General features: G+C 34.2%; 1 protein-coding gene across 2 annotated transcripts in view; it reads right to left on the minus strand.

Annotated features, from left to right (window-relative positions):
* Nucleotides 1–19,531, minus strand: part of DPH6 (diphthamine biosynthesis 6) — a 454,085-nt gene that overhangs the window by 113,497 nt on the left and 321,057 nt on the right. For both annotated transcript variants that reach the window (XM_074289213.1, XM_074289214.1), the window contains exon 13: nucleotides 2,278–2,520. In XM_074289213.1, coding sequence (XP_074145314.1) covers nucleotides 2,278–2,520 — 243 coding nt within the window. The remainder of the gene's footprint in view (nucleotides 1–2,277; nucleotides 2,521–19,531) is intronic.

Below are 19,531 nucleotides of genomic sequence, written 5' to 3' on the forward strand. Positions count from 1 at the left end.
AGAGATTGTTCAGCATTAAGAAAATGATAATAATAAAAGTCTTATTTCAATTTCAATATTTCAATTATTATAATTTTGTCAAACTATAGCACATATTTATATGAAAACTATAAAAAGGCACAAGCACTGAAGGGAACTTCTTTAATATGATCAAAAGCAAATAGTTAAAACCATGACCTTGCATTTCTTGCAGTGTGAAAAAAGACTGTGTTCCTAATATAAATGATATAAAAACAAAGATCATTCCTTTCCTTTCTCTTATTGTACATATCTATAAAGATATGATAGTTATAGCAATAGGACAAATGTAATATATATATACATATATATATTACATTTATTTTATATATATATATAAACACTGGCAAAATGAAGGCAAATTTATCTTTACTTGAAGATGGAAAAACAAAGGCCCAGAGTGATTAAATAATTTACTCAGGATCACACTGCTATAAATATTTGAGGCAGGATTTGAACACACATATTCCCAATGTAAGCTCACTATTTCATCTACTGCATTGATATAGAGCAAAATAATCAGAAGCATGAGAAAAACTTACAAATTTGTTGTTCAATTGTTTCACTTGGTGTCCAATTCTTTGACCCCATTTGTTTTTTTTTGGCAAAGATACTAGAATAATTTACCATTTCCTTCTCCAGCTCATTTGACAAGGGAGGAAACTGAGGCAAACAAGATGAAGTGACATGCTCAGGGTCACATAGCTAGTAAGTATCTTGAGGCCCAATCTGAACTCAGGTCTTCTTGGTTTCAGGCCCCACAATTCTACCCACTGTACCCCTTATCAACCCTATATACAACTATAATAATGTAAATTAAAAGGTTACAAAAGTAAAGACAGATTCTGAAGAAGAATAAAACTCACGAAAGTTTTAGAAAATAGGCATTGAAGCATACTCTACCTTTCATGGCACAGAGGCCAGGGATTATTAGGACATTGTTAGATATGATCACTGCTTTTGTTTAATTACTTTTCTTTGTGTCATATGGGAGGTTCAATTTGGGTATATATCTGAAACAACTGTGATATAAAGGCAAAAATCATAAATAAAATGGATTTAACTAAGTCTTCAAGTATTTTAATAATCTGTTTAAATTTAACTTGAGAGTTTTAGCAATTTTAAAATCTCTTCTTTAAAAATCTTTTTTAAAATCTGGGCCTTATTTATGGTATATCACTTTCTTCCTTCAATAAAGACTCAGTTCAAATGAAACCAGGTCCAAAAAGCCATTCCTCATTCTGCTGGATGAATGTATCCTTCCCCATATTTTCCTAGATGATTATGCCTTCATTTATACTATGTTCTCATTACATTCTACCTTGTATCATAGCTACTTGAGGATCTATGATATTTTTCATCTCAGTAATCCTTTCATCTAAAATAGCAGATTCCAAATAGTAGATATTTAATAGATGTTTGTTGGATTTAATTGAATTGTTGGAAGGACCTTATGGAGCTCGCACTTTGGTGACAAAGCCTTTGAAAATATAGGACTACCAAGATAGGTTGTCATAGCAGAGTAGAATTTTTATGAAGGTTGAGAAATTCCAGGCAAATGAAATATTTTAACTCCTATAAACTCTAAATTCTACATGCTATTTTTAAGAAAGAGCAGAGTTGTATATCTTACTACATAGGTGAAAGCCCAATTAATTTGTCTGAGTAATATAAGTGAAGGAATAACTCAGCACAAGTGAGAAAATAATACTAATACTTATGGCTAACCTCAGGGGCTATCACATAGGATCAAAATTTAGTTTTTTAAAGCTGATAAATGTAATTTAAATGGATTATGTGAGAATACATAGATGATATTTTTTTTCCTGTGAAAAATCTCCAAATAGAGAAAGTAAAATGAACCCATTCTTCTAAAAAGTATTAAAAAGATAACCCTCTCTTTACCCTTTGCACCTTGGAAAGCATACAGTGTGATACATGGGTAGAAGTGTTTTTAAACAGTTATTATTTAAAAGAAATTCCAAGAGGCATTAGCTGCTTTTAAAGAATTCTTAACTTATTGCTTTGGGGAATTAACATAAAGTTAGTGATGAATATAACTTTCTATTAAGCAATTTTCTTTCTCAATTGTGCACAGCCACTTACAAGGCAGAACATAACAGCTCAATCAAACCTCATTATGCCAGATTTAGTTCAAGCCCTTCTGAAGTACACGAGAAAGACTTAATATTGCCTGGAGAAAATCTTTTCATAAATTGCTCTTTTGAAAACTAGAAAGAAAATGAATATTATAGGTACCTTTTTATGTGTTCTCAAATTCTTTTGCCACGTGGCAAGAGCAGCTGGAATGTACTTGCTACTGGTTACATAGCAATGTGCCAGTAGGACATGGCAGAGTGTAGTTTCTGGGCTCATCGCTTTAAGAATTTTCAGGGTGTGCCTCAGGGATACAGAAGCTTCAGTCCAGACTCCACCACCCACAAGCTTCATTGTGCAAGGTACCAAGGCAATCTGTCCAGCAATGTATAGGGTTTTTTCCACCTACAACAGAAAAAAAGGAAGTAAAATAAGTAGTTAAAAAAATTTCTCTCCTTATTCAGATGATTTCATGATTTTCACTGAATTATGACTCGTAAAAGTTCACATCAGCCTGTTTCTGGCACAAACCACAGTTTCTAAACATTTCAATTTGTTTTACCAGATGCATTCTGGATTTACTATATGCTTAAAGTACCTGTGAATAAATGATTTTTTTTTTAATCAGCATAACAGTAAGTGTCTGTGTGAATGGAGTGCATTGATAAGGAGGGGTAATAAGTACACTGGAAAGGATGCTGAATTTACATTCTGAATATCTGGACCTGAATACAAGTTCTATTATTCACTATCAGTACGACTCTCAAGAAGTCACTTTTTGAGCCATCAGTTTTTACAGCTATAAAATGAGAGTATTGGAATACATAAATTTTTAGCTATCTTCTAGCTCTAAATTCTATGAAAGAAGTGTGATACACTGGAAAAATGACTGGTTTTAGAATCAGAGAATCTGAGTTCAAATCCTGAATCCATATCTGCTATTCTTGTTAAGTTTGGCCAAATAATTTCACTTCTTGGGGGGATCAGATCTGTAAAAAAAGTATCTATAAAAAGATCTGTAAAAAGAAGTTGAATTAGATGACTCCTGAGGTCTCTTTCAGTTCCACATCCATGATCCTATGAACCTCATTATGCCATTTTTTTTTTTACTCCAGAGAATATTGTTTTGAATTTTATTTAAAATAACAAATACAAAATACAAAATAACAAAAACAAAATTTTTTTTGGTAAGGTTTCATGGGGCAAATCCCAAATAAGAATAATGTATTTTTATTAAATTTTAAATAAGAACTCTTGTTCTTGATCAATTTGAGACACAAGACATAGCAATGTTTAGCTTTTATTCTTGCTAGATTACATTTTTCACCTGCATGTTATATCATTAAGAAATTTTATAATCAATTTAAATTTTTTGTTGCTGTCATATTTTTTAGATATTGCTTTTAAAAATAAACATCTGAGGGCAGCTAGATGGTGAAAACCAGGATTTAAATCTGGGTTCTGGTACTTACTGTGTAAGTTAATTTTGACTGCCTCCCAAAATAAATAAATAAAAATAAATACATGATGCCTTAGACCTTTTTCTATTTTGCTTCAAAAAATATGTGTTGTAGAGCACTAGATAGTTCAAGTAACTGGAAGACTAAAGATGCAAGTTGTTCAATAGAACTATTCATAGAGTAAAGATCACTGTATCAATTCCTTAATCTTTAATAGGGAATTTATAGAACTTTTATCAGACCTGAACGTTTGCTAGATTGAACTAAAGATTTCTCTGAATAAAAGCTCAGTAAAAAGAAATCTCCATCCTGGAAGACAAGGCAATCAAACCATGTGACAGTCCCATATGCAACTCCAAATCTGTCCTCATCACTGTCTGTAGAGCTCACAAAAGAGTCACACATGTAGCTATTGGAAGAATATCTTACACAATTTGGCATACAAGTTCTAAGATTAGCAGCTGAAGAGGGGGAGGAAGAGGAGAGGAACATAATAGATGAATTGACACCCATCCACTATCTTTTAAAATTATTTGGAATGTTAAAAATATTGTTTTGATTAATCTATATATACCCTCAAATTTGAAAGAGAAATGTAAAGCATGTTGTGGTTGAAAGAACAAATGGTTTTTAAAAATTACTATGAAATATATGTCACTGAACAAGGGAGTCCAGCCAGCTCCCAAGTGGCATGTTGACATGATGAGAAGCAAATCCAGGATGCTGTGAATCAAAGAGGAATGGGTCTATTTTTAAAAAGGCCTGTGTTTCCCACCCCCTTTGCCAAGTGCAACCTTCTGGAGAAGCCCAGCCTCCAAAATAGGTAAGGGTCTAAATGTTCCAGGAGCGATCTCCCCAACATTTTTCTACTTCCTCCCCCCAAAAGGCCTTTGGCTCTACATGCATCACCCATGTTAATTAAGAGACAAACAAGAGCTGTTCAACCAAGTCACTTCCCCTATTCTTGAACAGATTGTTTGAGACATAATATGAATACTAATTAATGATAAAATATCTGTCGGTGTTTTGAAATATGGATTAAGATAGCACTTTAAAAAAACCTCCCAGATAGTTCTTGTACAATAAGTCCATTGGTCATATGAAGGGTCAGGCTCCAGCTCCGAGATATGTGAGCAAAATTGGCAGAGCTTTTGGCTTCAATTCAGTGGGAAACTGTGGAGGGCTTTTTTTGGGTAACTTTCTTTTAACCTTTTTTCTCATTCTGCTAAAGTGGAAAAGTTTAAAAAAACCTTTTTTCATCACTGAATGGAGAGAAGAAAAGAGTGTCTTATAGAACTACTATAGTGGATAGAGGAAGACAAATTATTCATCAAGAAGTGTGGATCTGCACTACATGGATCCCAAGCAGGTTTGATTTAGTCTGATTACAATGTAAAGAACACAAATGTTCAGTCCTTTACCAAGGGACTTTGCTTTCCAAAGTTGTTGCTGAGTTTGTGTCTCCCCCCCACCTCCCTTAAAGTCTAATTCTCCATGATCCCATTTGGGGGTTTGTTGGCAAAGATATTGGAGTGGTTTGCTATTTCCCGATCTCCAGTTCATTTTAGAGTTGAGAAAACTGAGGTAAATCAAATTAAGTAATTTGACTAAGGTCACACAGCTAGTGAGCATCTGAGACAGGATTTGAATTCATAGAGATGAGTCTTCTTGACTCCAAGTCCTGCATTTTGTCTATATGCCATTAACTGCCTTTAATCCCTTTAACATAAAGGGTTAACATAATCCTTCCTACATATGTTCTTTTTTAGGTGCAACTTTCTTCCACCCAACTACATTAACCAGATCTATTCTTATTTAGAAAGTGTTCCATATTGCAAAAGTAGAAAGTATCCCGAAACTCTTAGTGCCAGTTTAAGCTATTAAAGCATAAAATGGCAGTAAGGCCTTTGGAATACTTTGTACCTATCTATGTCTCTCTCTCCAATCATCTTGTCCTCTCTGTTCCTCCTTCTTCCCCAAACAAAACAAAACTCTCAACTAGAATGAAAGCTTCTTGTGGGCAGGGCTGTCTCACTTTTGTATTCATATCCATAGTGCCTGGCATGTAGTAAGCACTTAAAATACTTATTGATTGATTGATGAAGCCAAGTATCCATGGAAATAGAGCCAGGGGAAAAGGACCCCTTTTTGTTAAATGGAGAGAGGATTATGAACATTATGTTCACATTTTAAAGTGGTGATTGTTTTGTGTAGAAGACAGGGTGCTTAATTTGAAGTTAGAAAGACCTAGGCTTACATTCTGCCTTGAGCAATAATTTAGCAGTACAAATCTTGGATAGGATTAATTTCTTCAACCCTCATATAATTCCCCAGGACTTATCTACTGAGTTACAGAAAAGTTGTGATCTTTGGTAGAGCAAGTTCTCACAACTGGAGCCAACCACACTGAGGAAATTTTGATTGGGTATTCAATACTATGAAGTTCTGGAAAGAGAATGGCTGAAATAATATTTTAAAATATAGTTGTGGAGCAGTGCAACTACCTGACAAAATATGTCTCTCCCTTTCTTCTAAACCAAATATTTGTTTTGGTTTTAGGAATTCTACTCCAACAATCTACTAGTCCTCTTTTTCTTTCTTTTAGATCATATGTTTACCCAGAATGGGAAGGCATGATTATACAAGTCATCGAATTGCAGTAATTCTAATTATTTGAAATTATTGGATGAGTTGTAGATAATTTGAAATGCAGATAATAAAAAATATATTTTTTAATTAATACCTGAACATAGGCAATTTGATTTTTAAAATTTTCACTTAAAATAGAAAAATGAATGTGCATAATAAAAATTTTACTCAGGAATATGCTGGGAAAGTTTCTAATTTCCCTCTTTTCTTCCACTATTTGTTTTGACCATTACTATGATGATAATATATAACTCCTCAGAAAGGTCTGCCCTCTCTCAAATCTTCCCTAGATTGGGAAAAATGATTCAATCTTGGGTCTTAGTCTCTTTCTCTTTCTCTGTCTCTGACTCTTATCAGAAGTCAATAGAAGAGTTGAAATGTCCACATAGAGAGGTATTGCTAGTCTTTAAAATGTCAGCAAATCAAGTACAGAAGAAAAAGTTAAAAAATAAAAGTAATATTTCTTGTATATAAATATAAATAATTATGCAGATAATTCAGTTTGGATGATTATTAAATGGAAATGTACTTTTAATATTTGTACTTTATGCATTATCTCTTTTTTTCCTCATCTGACTCTTAAGATTAATAAAGACAGGGACCAAGTTTTATTTCCTCTGTGATTTCATCCTCTTGAGCGACTAATAGAATGACATTCTCTTTACACAGTAGGTATTCACCAAATTCACTGGCATTGTATTAAATCCTGGTTATCAAATAATGGATGATAAGATATCTGTATTTTCATTTTTTAAAAGAAAATTTTAATTGATATGTTTTATTTTTAAATCATCCCACTCATCCCCATTCAGTTATATCACCCCACTAACATCTATCCAGTGAACCTTGTAACAAAGAAAAACGATTCAATCTCTGTGGATTGTCTGATTGCATAAGCCACATTCTATACCTATTGTCCTCTATCTCTTCAAGGAAAAGAAAGAAGCATATTTCTTCATCTTTTCTCCAGGGGCAAGGTTGGTCATTACAATTACACAGTGTTCCTATCCACTTTAGTGCTTTTTCTCTTGATAGGATTATACTTATTATATATATTATTTTCTAAGTTCTTCCTCTTAAGCTTTGAGATGCCTAATTTCCCTGAACATATCCATGTTCCATGGGCATATTCATGTTTTAAGGTATGCCTAAGTTTTTAACTACCTATTGTTATGTAAGGGCAGATGAGATTTGAATGACTTTGTAAGAAAAGTCAGAAAAGCTTTGATAATGTTGAGACATTAATAGTAATTCATCCTCTATCATAATCAATAACATGAATGGGGAGGAACATGAGGGGTTCTAACAATAGGTAAAATAAAGGAAGATTGGGGAGGAACAGGGAAAGAGAATACTAAGGATTATTTCTTTATCCTAAATCAATTTATATAGTTCTTGTGCTTAAAACAAACAAACACACAGAAAAGGCAATCCCAGCTGTCATGTTTATTCCTGCTGCTATTTTAAAAAAAGCACAGAACCTGGCATAATAGGCAACAACCAACCAAAGAAACTGTAGTTATTTTTATAGTACAGAAGATGTGGCATTTGTAATGGAAAAACAACAATAGTAAATCTGATTGTAGGATAGATCTCAGCAGAATGTAGAGAATAAAATAAAAAATCTTAATATTCTCTTTAAGTCATATGTTAATGTACAAAACAGTAAACACATTTTTTGTTCACTATCCCAAAACCTGATAATCAAATTAGAAAGTATTTTTGTGGGGATTAATATTCATGTGCTAAGCTCATGACCAACCTGTCTCAGCTCACCACAAGTCCCAGGATAACTGGACCCTACTCTTCCCCTTTTCCACTTCTTTAACAGTAGTCTCTGATGCTCAATTAAAAAAAATGGTAAGACAGTAATGTCTTTGCTCTCATTCTGTTACCTGCCTTATGGGGTTTTAGTGATAATCAAAGAATTAGAACAGAAGTTAGCTGCATCCTCTTTCTGGGTGCCATGAACTGTGTTAGGTGCTGGGAGAGATAGATTCAAAGACAAATAAACCATGTGTCTTGGTCTTAGAAAACTTATATTTATAAAAACTTCCACTTGTTTTTAATTCCTACCAACTAAGGGGCCAGGGAAAGTTAGATCAGATAGGAGAAAATATAGAAGTCATGAAGGATGGTTGTGGGTATTATGCACTGGGCATTTTTGCACAAAAGTGCTTTTGCTAGGCAAACACCAAAGAATTAGTTAGGTGATGCAAAGCAACATTGAGTTCATGAGGCTAAAGTATGTGAGCCCTACTATGCTTGATGCCGCAAGGTATTGTGAAACAGGTAACTACTATATATAATGTCTGGGCTAGCTCTGGAGGGCCTCAGGATCAATCAGAGTCAGGATCTTGGTCTTTAAGGGGAGAAGTGAAGGAAGCAGGCAAGCTACTGAAGCTTGCCAAAGATGATTCCTAATAAGTCAGGAGCCTTAAGTCTTTCTCCTCCTCGTCCTGGGGCAGAGTAACTCTGACCGCTCTCCAATCTTGCCTGCGATTACCTCACCACCATACATTCAGCAAGCATAATGGTAAGGAGGGCCATCACATCACCATCTAATCTAAATATATGTATATATATATTTGCATCAAATAGGTAATTAGCCTCAAGTACCCTGCTATCTGATTCAAGTACAGCTTTTCAGAGTTTCATCCCTCTACAACTATATATGAATTAGTAACTAATAGATTACTTAATAAACTAAAAAGTGAACATTCCATTATGTCAGTACTTTTCATGACATTTAGATGGAGATGTCCAATTGGCGGCTGATTGTCTAGAATAGAAAAGGAAATATACAAGTCATTTGAATAAAGGAGTGGTAAAAGTCATGGGATTTTGAAGCAGCAAAGCGTTATAGCATAGAACAAGAGAGAATGTTTATACCTAGAGGATGGAAAGAGGGGGAAAAAAAGAACCAGCTAAGAAAAAAAAAGAACAAGAAGTTACTACAGTAAGAAGTGAATCTGTCTTAGGAAATCCGAAGAGTGTTTCAATGAAAAAGGCAGATCAAGTGTCTGATGATATTGAGTAGAAGAGAGTAAAAAGGACTGAGAAAAATAAATGGTGACTTTCTTGCAATGCAGGTTTGACCATACTAATGCCCTCATCAATAAATGCCAGTAGTTCTCTATTACCTCCAAGACTGAATAAAAAACTTTTGCTTGTCATTTAAATCTTTTCATATTCAGGTCATTTCCCATCTTACCAGTCTTCTTACATATTACTTCTCTCCACATATTTCTGTGATTTAGACATACTGGTCCACTTGCCGCTCCCCCTACATGACTCTCCCCCTACATGACTCTCCATCCTATCTCCATTACTTTTTCTTTGGCTGCCTTCCATACCTAGAATGTACTTCCTTCTAATTTCCATCTCTAAATACTCCTGGTTTCCTTCAAGATTCTGGATCAATGCCAAATTCTATACAGAGAATAGGTGCCAGCACACTCCTTCCAAAATTTAATCAACAGTAGAATGAATCCACTTATATCTTCTAAAGTTGCATGGAAAATTTGGAAAAAAAAAAAGAAGGAATATGTAAATTGAAGAAGGAAAGACCAAGTTGAATTCAAGCATACTGGAATAAGTGCTTTAAGAAAACCACAACAAGGTCTCCCAGAAATCAAACAGTGCAAAATGCAAATAAGTCATAGCACTACATGCAATTAGTTGTAGAATGCTGTGATGTGATTATTGCACCAGAATTCAAAGTTTCAGGTTTGTCATTTTTCTTTTGTTCCATAATAAACCTCATCTCTCCTCAGCAGCATAGATTTAGAAAACTTGTCTATACTCATTAAGAGAGGGCTCAACTGCGGTTCTAAGGCTCCACTTTCAGACTATAGCCCCACAGGCATTTCAGCACCTGTGCCCCCAACCTGTTCCAGCTTGCTGTAATAATCACAATAGCAGAAGAGCCTGTATCACAGAAGGAAACAGTCATTGTAACATTTTCTCTCAAAAAAGCTATTTAATGTTTTGTGTGCAAGCTGCTGAACCACACCACTCAGAAAACAATTGAAAGGAGAATTTTAACCTGGCCTCAAGTATTTTGCTAAGAAATGATATATTGCTCTTCCCTGGGGAATAAAACACCTGTTTCTATGAGTGATTTGAGTCAATAAGTAATAAACTAAATCTTTGTTATAAATGCATTCTGGTGTCTGAATGACTGTTGCCCTTTTGGAGGTCAAAGTGCATAAAAGATTCAGTGACCTTATGACTTGACAGTCAAATAACCTACCATTATGTGTGGTCAATGTAAGTAAGCACCATGGACAATGTGCTAATTGGCTGCCTCTGGTCAGCCATATGTACCTTTGACCTTAATGAGTACCTAATCAATTAGTACTTAAGGCAATAAAGACCTTGTACTGATTAAGTTAGACAAAAATCATCTTTTTAACAAGATTATAACTACAAAATGGCAAAATTTTAATTTAATATATGATAATTCCTTCTTCAGAGGGCCCTCTTATTTAATTAACAAGAGCAAAATTGCATTCTGTAATGTGAAATCTTTGATTTGATTATACAGTATGAATAAAAGTTTAAAAAATGGTATAGGCAATAGAAAAGAGAAGCTTTAAAATTCTGCATTTGAATGAAACGCAACTCAATGAGAACATGATATAATCTTGAAGAAACAAACATACATTGTTTGCTTAATTGTTTCCAAGATTCCATGTTGAAATTCTGGTAAAAATAATAGGTTACTATGCAATGAGATTGTGTCTCACTTCTAGCAGCAGTAGTTAGCAAACAAAAGGTTTCTTTTTAATTGAAAATGGAGACTCTGTTGGATATTCCTCATTTTGTGCTGTGTGGGGAAAGGTGCTGTATCTAAAAAAATTAAAATCTGTAAATTATAATAAAAATTTTCAGACTAATATGATACAAAAAAGATTGCCCTCTGCTATGAAATGGTCAGTGTATAGTTACATTCATCTGTGTGCTACAACAGGGAAATAGGTAAATAGTTTTGCTTAGAGAAACATACCAGTAATTTGTAGGAGCTTCTAGAATTATTTTCTGTTTACAATGTATGATGTCTGACTTAGGAGAGGAACTAGTTTATCATTTCAGGCTTAAAATTTATCATTCGGACACAATGATCACAGATTTACAAAATTCATTCCCCTCTCCTGAAAACAAGTTTTCTAGTTTACAAGTTTGGAACTCCTTTGACATAAATGATGCATTTGAAACTGACAAAGTTGCATCCATTTATTTTATAATAGAGAATAGGCACTGTTCTTAAAAAAAAAAAAAAAAAAAAAACTAACAAAAAGTAGCAGCTGTGTATATGCAATAACTGTTTCATGAAGACTTTTAATACAGATTCATAATATGCAAATGTGTCATACTATTTTTAATACACTATTCTAACACCCTGTAGTGAATCTGAAAACAGAGCAAACAAATTCTGTGTATTTAGATTCATAATGAGTAATATGTACTGTTGTTCAGAGTTATCGTCATAGTGTACAAAAATGTGAGTGATTGATAAAAGCCTGATAAATCATAACAATGTTGATGACCTATTTCTGGACAGAAGGAATTAGTCAAATCAGTACTAATATTGATTATACATACACATATACATTTATTCAAATATATATGTATCTATATATCTATATATACACATAAGAGATACATAAGACTATCTCTACTGTTACCATTATTTTCTTGAGCACTGAATTTTGGGAAATGATGCATTATAGTTCTCTTACAAAAATGGGCAATCTTGTCCACATATCCAAAGGCACAGGTGAATATCATCATTTGTTAGGATTACTAAGTGAGAACTCAGGTTGTCTGGACAGTGACAAGGTGAGAATTCAGGTTTTCTGGACAATTACAAGGTGAGAACTCAGGTTGACTTGATAGAGGGGGCAAGCTCATTGGCTGGGGTGGTTCTTCCCAGAAGCCCTTGCATTATCCCACGCCCATTCTCTGGGAGGATAAAAAGAGACAGCACTGGGCGCAGAGAGCAGATCGGCCTGGAGAAGGATAAGAGCTGGAGGAGATTCAGAGCCAGGATTCAAGAAGGAAGACTCTGAATTGCATCAGGCTTGACGGGGCTCTCTGCAGGAAGGGAAGTCACTTCTAAGGACAAGAGTTAACAGCAACTGCCTGGAGACAACGGTTCACTACAGGAAGAAGAATCTGTCTTAAAGATTTGAGTAGACACAGCAGATCTCTTCCCAGAGAGCGATCCGGCAGCCCAACGTGGGGCCCGAACTTTTGCTTATCCTGACAAGAAGAGCTAGACCAGACCTTCGCAATTTGGCGCCCGAACAGGGACAGGAGAAAGAGAAGGAGAAAGAATAGAAGGAGAAATAGAAGTAGAAAGAATAGAAGGAGACATAAGAGAAGGGAAGAAGAACTTCAAGAAGAAGAAAAAAGAAAAAGAATTACAAGAAGAAGGAGAGAAGAAAAAAGAGAAGAATCTGTCTGAGAGATTTGAGTAGACACAGCAGATCTCTTCCCAGAGAGCGATCCAGCAGCTTCTAGAGACGACAGCTCGTTACAATCATTTAAATAAGATAAGTTAGTGAAGTTTTGCCCAATGTCATTTGAGAAGTCTATGGTGAGGCCTAGTTTAGACCTAGTTTTAGCTCACTGCTTAGTTTACCAGGCCAACCTGCTTGTCAATTTTACCTCTAGTGATTTGCAACTAAGGACTAAGAGACCAGAGATAAAAAGGATCTTTGTTTTGACTCCCCCCCCCCAATTGATTTAAAGATGTGAAAACCTTTTTATTAGGTATGAAATAATTTACTTTCTCCTCCTGTATCCTAGAAAAATAAATGGATTTTAATATTAATAATCATTAAACTAATAGAAGGCTAGAGTATTATAGACAATCAAAGGCTCCAACAAAATGATACAAAGATAAATTAAACGTCACTGCTGAACATTTTTTTCCTACTATTTCCCATGCTTAGAGTGCTCTTGAACTCTCCACTGGCCTACTTGACCCATCCAGCTCTAGTTTAAATGCCTTTGCCTTCACAACATCTCTAATCCCTGTAATCTCCCATTACTCCCTACAAACCAGAAGAATCTTTACTTGTGTGACTTATGTTTTCATTGCTCATTCTTATTTATTAAATTTTGTTTTTATAACTATTTATGTACATGTCATTTTTCCTCCTCAGGTATAAGCTTCTTTAAGGCAGTAATTCTGTTTTTATCTTTTTTTGTTCTTAAACCCTCAATCTAGATTTTTGATTCAGATCTTGAAGGGATCATTAAAATCATTTGTCCCTGTCTCTTTACATATGGGAGAAGTCTAACAGCCATGGAGGTTAAGTGTCTTTATCAATGTCCTTCCTGCAGTAAGCTGCAAAAACAGAATTAGAAAATATATCCTCTGGTTTGACAGGCAATGCTCTTTCCACTATCAGTGTTCTGTACATATTATGTATGTAATAATCATTTGCTGAAAGAGTGTGACCATAGTACTAAGAGAGACCTCAGAGAAAACAAGATATGTGTGTGTGTGTGTGTGGGGGGGGGGGAAGTTGGACTAGATGAATTCTAAGGGTTATTTCAGCTTCAGATCTATGATATCATGAGACCATTTAATCTAACACATTCATTTTGTAGATTAGGAAACAGAGGCTCAAAGAGAATAAATGATTTGTCCTAGGCCTTAGAGGTAGTATCAAAAATGGTATCTAAACTCAAATTCTCTGCTTCTAAATTAAATTTTTGCTCCACAATACTTTAGATTAAACCCAATTTCAAGAAATGACATGGACAGCATATTTAGCTATGCAAACTTGGGTAAAAATCTGAAGTGGAACAAAACTTTAAGGTTAAAATATAATGGCATCACAGATTTTAACTGAGGTGCTGTTTCCATATTCCCTTGACTCATAATTTCCTAGGAGGGCGTTTCCAAAATATGATAGTAAGTGTCAACTAATGTTTAAAAATGCCCCAACCCAAGTACATTATTTTTGTGCCTATGAAGTTGGACAAAAATTTCTGACAAGTTTTTTTGGTATGAATTTTTTTTTTAACTATTAAAAACCATTACTAAGATACTGAAGTAAAAATAAAAACTATGCTGGAGTATTTTTATCTTGATGTGATATACAATGAAATTGAATAATTATTTTTTCAAATATAAAATACACATATAATTATATTGCTTTTGGGTGCTAAGCTTTCTTTTTATCCCCTACTTCCTATCCCAGGGATTTACATGACTGTGATCTCCTATATCTTGGGATATTACTAAAAATGTAGGTCACATTATGCATAGTAAAGAGAATAAAAAATATTAGAACTCAAAAGAACATTAAAGATCCATTAGTTTGATTGGCCTAGGAGGTGAAGACTGTTTTCTTAAGGACAGACAGTTGAAAAACTGGGGCTAGAGTCCAGGTCTCTGATTCAGATAAATGCTCTTCCTAAAATGATTTATGCATTTACACAGAAAGTAGCATTTGGAAGTCTGTGTTTATTTCAGTTGTACATTTCAGGAAGAGAAAACAATGATACATGACATTTAGATATTTTTCTTTTTTCCCCAAACTTGTAATCCCCTCAACATACTGTTTGGCAAGGATTATGCCTTTGCCCAAAAGCATGTTAGAATGCTTGAAGGGTTGTTGTTGATTGTTGCTGACCTGCTAGTAGATTATACATTGTAGTGATGATCTGCCTATCCTGGTCATGGTAATCTGAACTCTCTGTAAAACTTACTGAACCTTGTAATTCAGTGAGTAGAGAAGTAGTGACGGAAATAAGCATCTGTGACCAAATAGAATTTAGATAATACTGTAAATATATGATAGCTACGTCTTTTCTTTCATATTAAATTCATACAGGAAAAAAAATTGATGAATGGAGACCAAGTGACTTATACAACTAACTTCATCCAAAACACTGGGATGGAGTTTTAGAACTTTAGCTGGAAGTGTCACTACTGGGTCTGGAAAGAGAACATAAAGAAGAGAAAGGGATCCACATGTGCAAAAATGTTTTTAGCAGCCTGTGTGTGTGTGTGTGTGTGTGTGTGTGTGTGTGTGGTGTCAAGGGACTTAGGGGATCATCAGTTGGGGAATGGCTGAATAAGTTATGGTATATAAGGGAATATTATTATTTTATAAGAAATGATGAGCAGGTTGATTTCAGAAAAGCCTGAAAAGATTTACAGAACCAAGAGAACATTGTACACGGGAACAACAAGTTTATGGGATATCAACTGGGATGGATATGGCCTTTTTCAACAATGAGGTGATTCAAGGCATTTCTAATATACTTGGGATAAAAAGTGCCACCTGCATCCAGAGAGAAAACTATGGAGACTGAATGTGGATCAAACTATAGTATCTTTCCTTTTGGGGGGGTTATTATTGTTTGTTTGCTTTATTTTTCTTTCTTGTGTTTTTTTTCCTTTTTGGTTTTATTTTTCTTGCTCAACATGATGAATATGGAAGTATATATAGAAGAATCACACATGTTTAACCTATTTTGGATTGCTTGCTACTTTGGAAAGGGGAAGGGAGGAGGAGGGAAGAAGAATTTGGAACACAAAGTTTTGCAAAGGTGAATGCTGAAAACTACCTTTGCATGTATTAGAACAAATAAAATACTATTGGGGGGAAAAAAACTTTAGCTGGAGTTAAGAACAACATGACTCAAAATGAAAATATTCTTACCACCACTACTCAGTTTAAGGAATGGAATTTAAGGTACTGGCTGCAACTTGAAAAATGAGGAGATATTTTACCTACCTATATTTCCATCCAGTGAGTATTAGGTTGCCATGTTCCTTAGTAGAATCCAACTTTTAGAATCTCACAGAATAAAAGCCATAGTTTAGAAATCTCAAAAGGTAGTGTTGTCATTCAAACTGAGATGATCACTAAAGATATTATCATATAGAATACATATAATATACATATTACATATATACATATAGAATATATATATACATATAGAATATATATAGAATATAGAATATCATTTTATGTTTAACCTCAAATAATAGAATGACAGAAAGAATTTTTTCCCCTCTAAATCAGGACATCCACTGATCTCTTCCTCAAAAGGGGTCTGTACATAGATGTCAGTGGGTCTGTGATAGAAAATTATAGCTTTATTTTTACTAACTCTTTAGTAGACCTTTCCTTCAATTATTAAAGAATGTGATTCTGAAAAGGATCCATAGGCTTCCTGAGACTGCCAAAACAATTCATGAATCCCAGTACTAGATAAAGGTTACCAGATCTCTTAGGGCTCAATTTTCACTGTAAGAATCACTGCTGATTTCTAATGTCTATTTAACCAAGTATTAAATTCCCTTAACTAAATTAGTTGTTTGATAAGATATGAAATCAACTGGGTATAGATAACTTTCTTTAACACTAGATTGAGGAAGACTGATCTATTCCATACACTTGTGCTACAGCTTTGACTTCAGTATTTAAAGGGACAGTATAGATTCAAATAGATGAGAACTAAAACTGAGAGGATCTACAGATTTATTTTGTCCTCTGGAGGGGAAGACTAAATACCCACACGTTTACTTTTGGGAACTATATGTACCAGAGAACAACACGGTACTAGATATAGCTATAGCAGAGAGATGATGAGTTATTGGGTCAAGTTGGACACTTCAGAAATGTGAACTCTCAGCCATGAAGAAGTGGCAGAGGAATTTGCTAAACCTAGTAGTGGCAATGGAATAAGGTAGCTAATAGGGACAATAGGAAGCTCTTTTCATTTATAGGGGTGGAGGCCACTCCACCCTAGGGTAGTATTGTACCTGATCACTATGAGTCTGAATAATTTACAGGAAGCTAGAGAAAATAGAATTCCGTAAAGGATAGTACTTTCTAGAAACCCTTGGAGATTTCTCTTTTGTGGGGATTGGAAGAACCTCAGTGTCAGACCTAGAGGAAAGGAGAACTGTTTTGATTTTTTGTGGACTTGGGTTTGAGTCCTTTGGATATTTTTTAAAATGATAAATGAGGCTCACATACTCGTATCTCAACAGTTTAGGGTCCTTTTTGTTTTATTTTAGGCCTAAACCAAATTCTGACATTTCAAAGAAGGAGAGTACAAAACATAAGAAGATAATTTCTTTAAAAGCCCATAAAACTGAATCAAGATCAAGTAGATCTAGGACTTTGGATTTGGGCTATGAACTTAAATGATTTCCAACTGATAATATTTCTATAATATTAATTTAAAATCTATCCTTTTCCACCCCCGCCCCAGGACAGGGAAGGAGTCTTTTGAATGACCTGTTTAAATGATAGGTTTTTGCTGTTGCATTATGGCATAAAGTCTTTTTCGTTATGAAAGCTGGAGGGAATCTCTTGAATGATTGATTGGTGAGGTGTCCTCTGGACACACTGGTGCAAACACCATGCAACCACTGATTGATGTGCTCTCTCTTTCACGACCACATTCATTTTCTGTTCTCTAACTCACACAATTTATTCATCCCATGATGCATTTATGCATCCATTATTACTGTCTTTCAAATTTTAAGCAGGGTGAAAAGATGAAAAGTTAATGCTTATAGAGTGGTGAGGCATGCCTATCCTAAGTAAAAGTACAGAGTACCCCATATGTGCTGTAGAATATTTTTTAAAAGGTTCTCTTCTCTCCTCACCTCTCCTTATAAGTTATCAAATTCCATATAATAAAAACAACCATGGAGCTGTGAAGATAAAATGGTATCAGAGGCGAGACTAGAGATTTCTCCCATCAATAATATGAGCACAGGAGACTAATGGGGACTGCTACAAGTTATTCTCATCACTACCTTTCTCAGCCTCAGTTTCACTATCTGCTTGGAAAAGCAAGGGAATGAACTAGAAGACCTTCCTATTTTGTTCTAAATAACTAGTGATACTCTGGTTCAGCAATTACTGTAATGATCATGTGGTAACATCTGTCTCCATCATCCCACTATATAGAGTCTTCTGCTTAAGAGACAACAGAGTCAGAGGCTATCTGAAAAAGAAGAAATACTAAAACCCAAAAAATAAATCAAAGGTGAATTTCAGCCTAATTTTTCTTGGAGAATGGTTGCAAGAACCAATAGAACTAAGGTACATGCTTTGTGAATTTTTACAATTTTTGAAAATGTTAATTTAGATGTTTGGGTAGTAAAATAACCTTACTGAGACTTTTCTTCCCCAGAGTAAATGTACCCAGTTCTTTTAAACAGTTTTCATATGATATAGGTGCATTCATCAGTACTCTTCTCTCTTTTAAATTTCTCCAGTTTATCAATATCCTTAAATTCTGGTGCCTGGAACTGAACACAGACAGATGTAGACTGCATAGGGCAGAGTACAGAGACATAATCAGCTTTGTATATTCCTTTTTATATAGACAAGATGGCAATCATATTTTTTTGGCTGGTATAAAAATATGGCAAACTAATGGCAAATTTGTAGAAAATAGCATAACACAGGGTAACATGCTATTGCAAACATATAGTGTATGTCATTGCTAATTGTCAAACATAGTCTTATTTCATTTTTCTAATTAAAATTCCTTCCTTCTTTGCAATTAATAAACTTTTATTTTTTCTCTTTGCTATCCTCTAATTCTAATTCTTCTAATTTTACAAAAACATTTTACTCGCACATTTCTCATGAATATTATTAGATGACAGTTTCAACTAGAATAAAAAAAATGATGGATGATGTGAGATGCTTGGTTAAAAAGCCAAAAAAAAAATCAATAAACTTATATAGGTTCAAAATATTGAGAAGTTTCCTTAATGTGAAGGTTATATTCTACAATTTATTTCTTCAGAGATTTTCACAGCTTTTCTCATAAGGAAACAAAATCAATGAATTTTTCATTTAATTATTCATTCTGAAATGTTTTAATTCAAATAAAATATAATATTAAGTATCTATTGTAAAAGCCATTGGGCACTAGTGATGGAGTGATAAGAATATGTATACGATAGCTCATCACAAGGTATCACATAAATAAAATATGTAAGAAAGATTAAGGAAATAACCAATAATATATATATATATATATATAATGTATATGCATATAGATAAATAGATGATAAGTAGTTAAAAAAACAATTCTGAAACTAACGGACTCAAACATAGGTTTTCCCATCACGTAGTATAATAGAAGATGTACAGCTTGGTTTCTTTTGGCTCTATCTATCTATCCATCCAATTCAACATGTAACTTTAAAAGCTATCTTATTTTTTTTTTTTGTGATTCCTTCTGGTCTACCTTCTGTTTTCTTCTGTGCATTAAAAAAAAAAGTGGTGCATCAATAG

Source organism: Sminthopsis crassicaudata, chromosome 2 (assembly GCF_048593235.1).
Source record: "Sminthopsis crassicaudata isolate SCR6 chromosome 2, ASM4859323v1, whole genome shotgun sequence".
Classification (NCBI taxonomy): domain Eukaryota; kingdom Metazoa; phylum Chordata; class Mammalia; order Dasyuromorphia; family Dasyuridae; genus Sminthopsis; species Sminthopsis crassicaudata.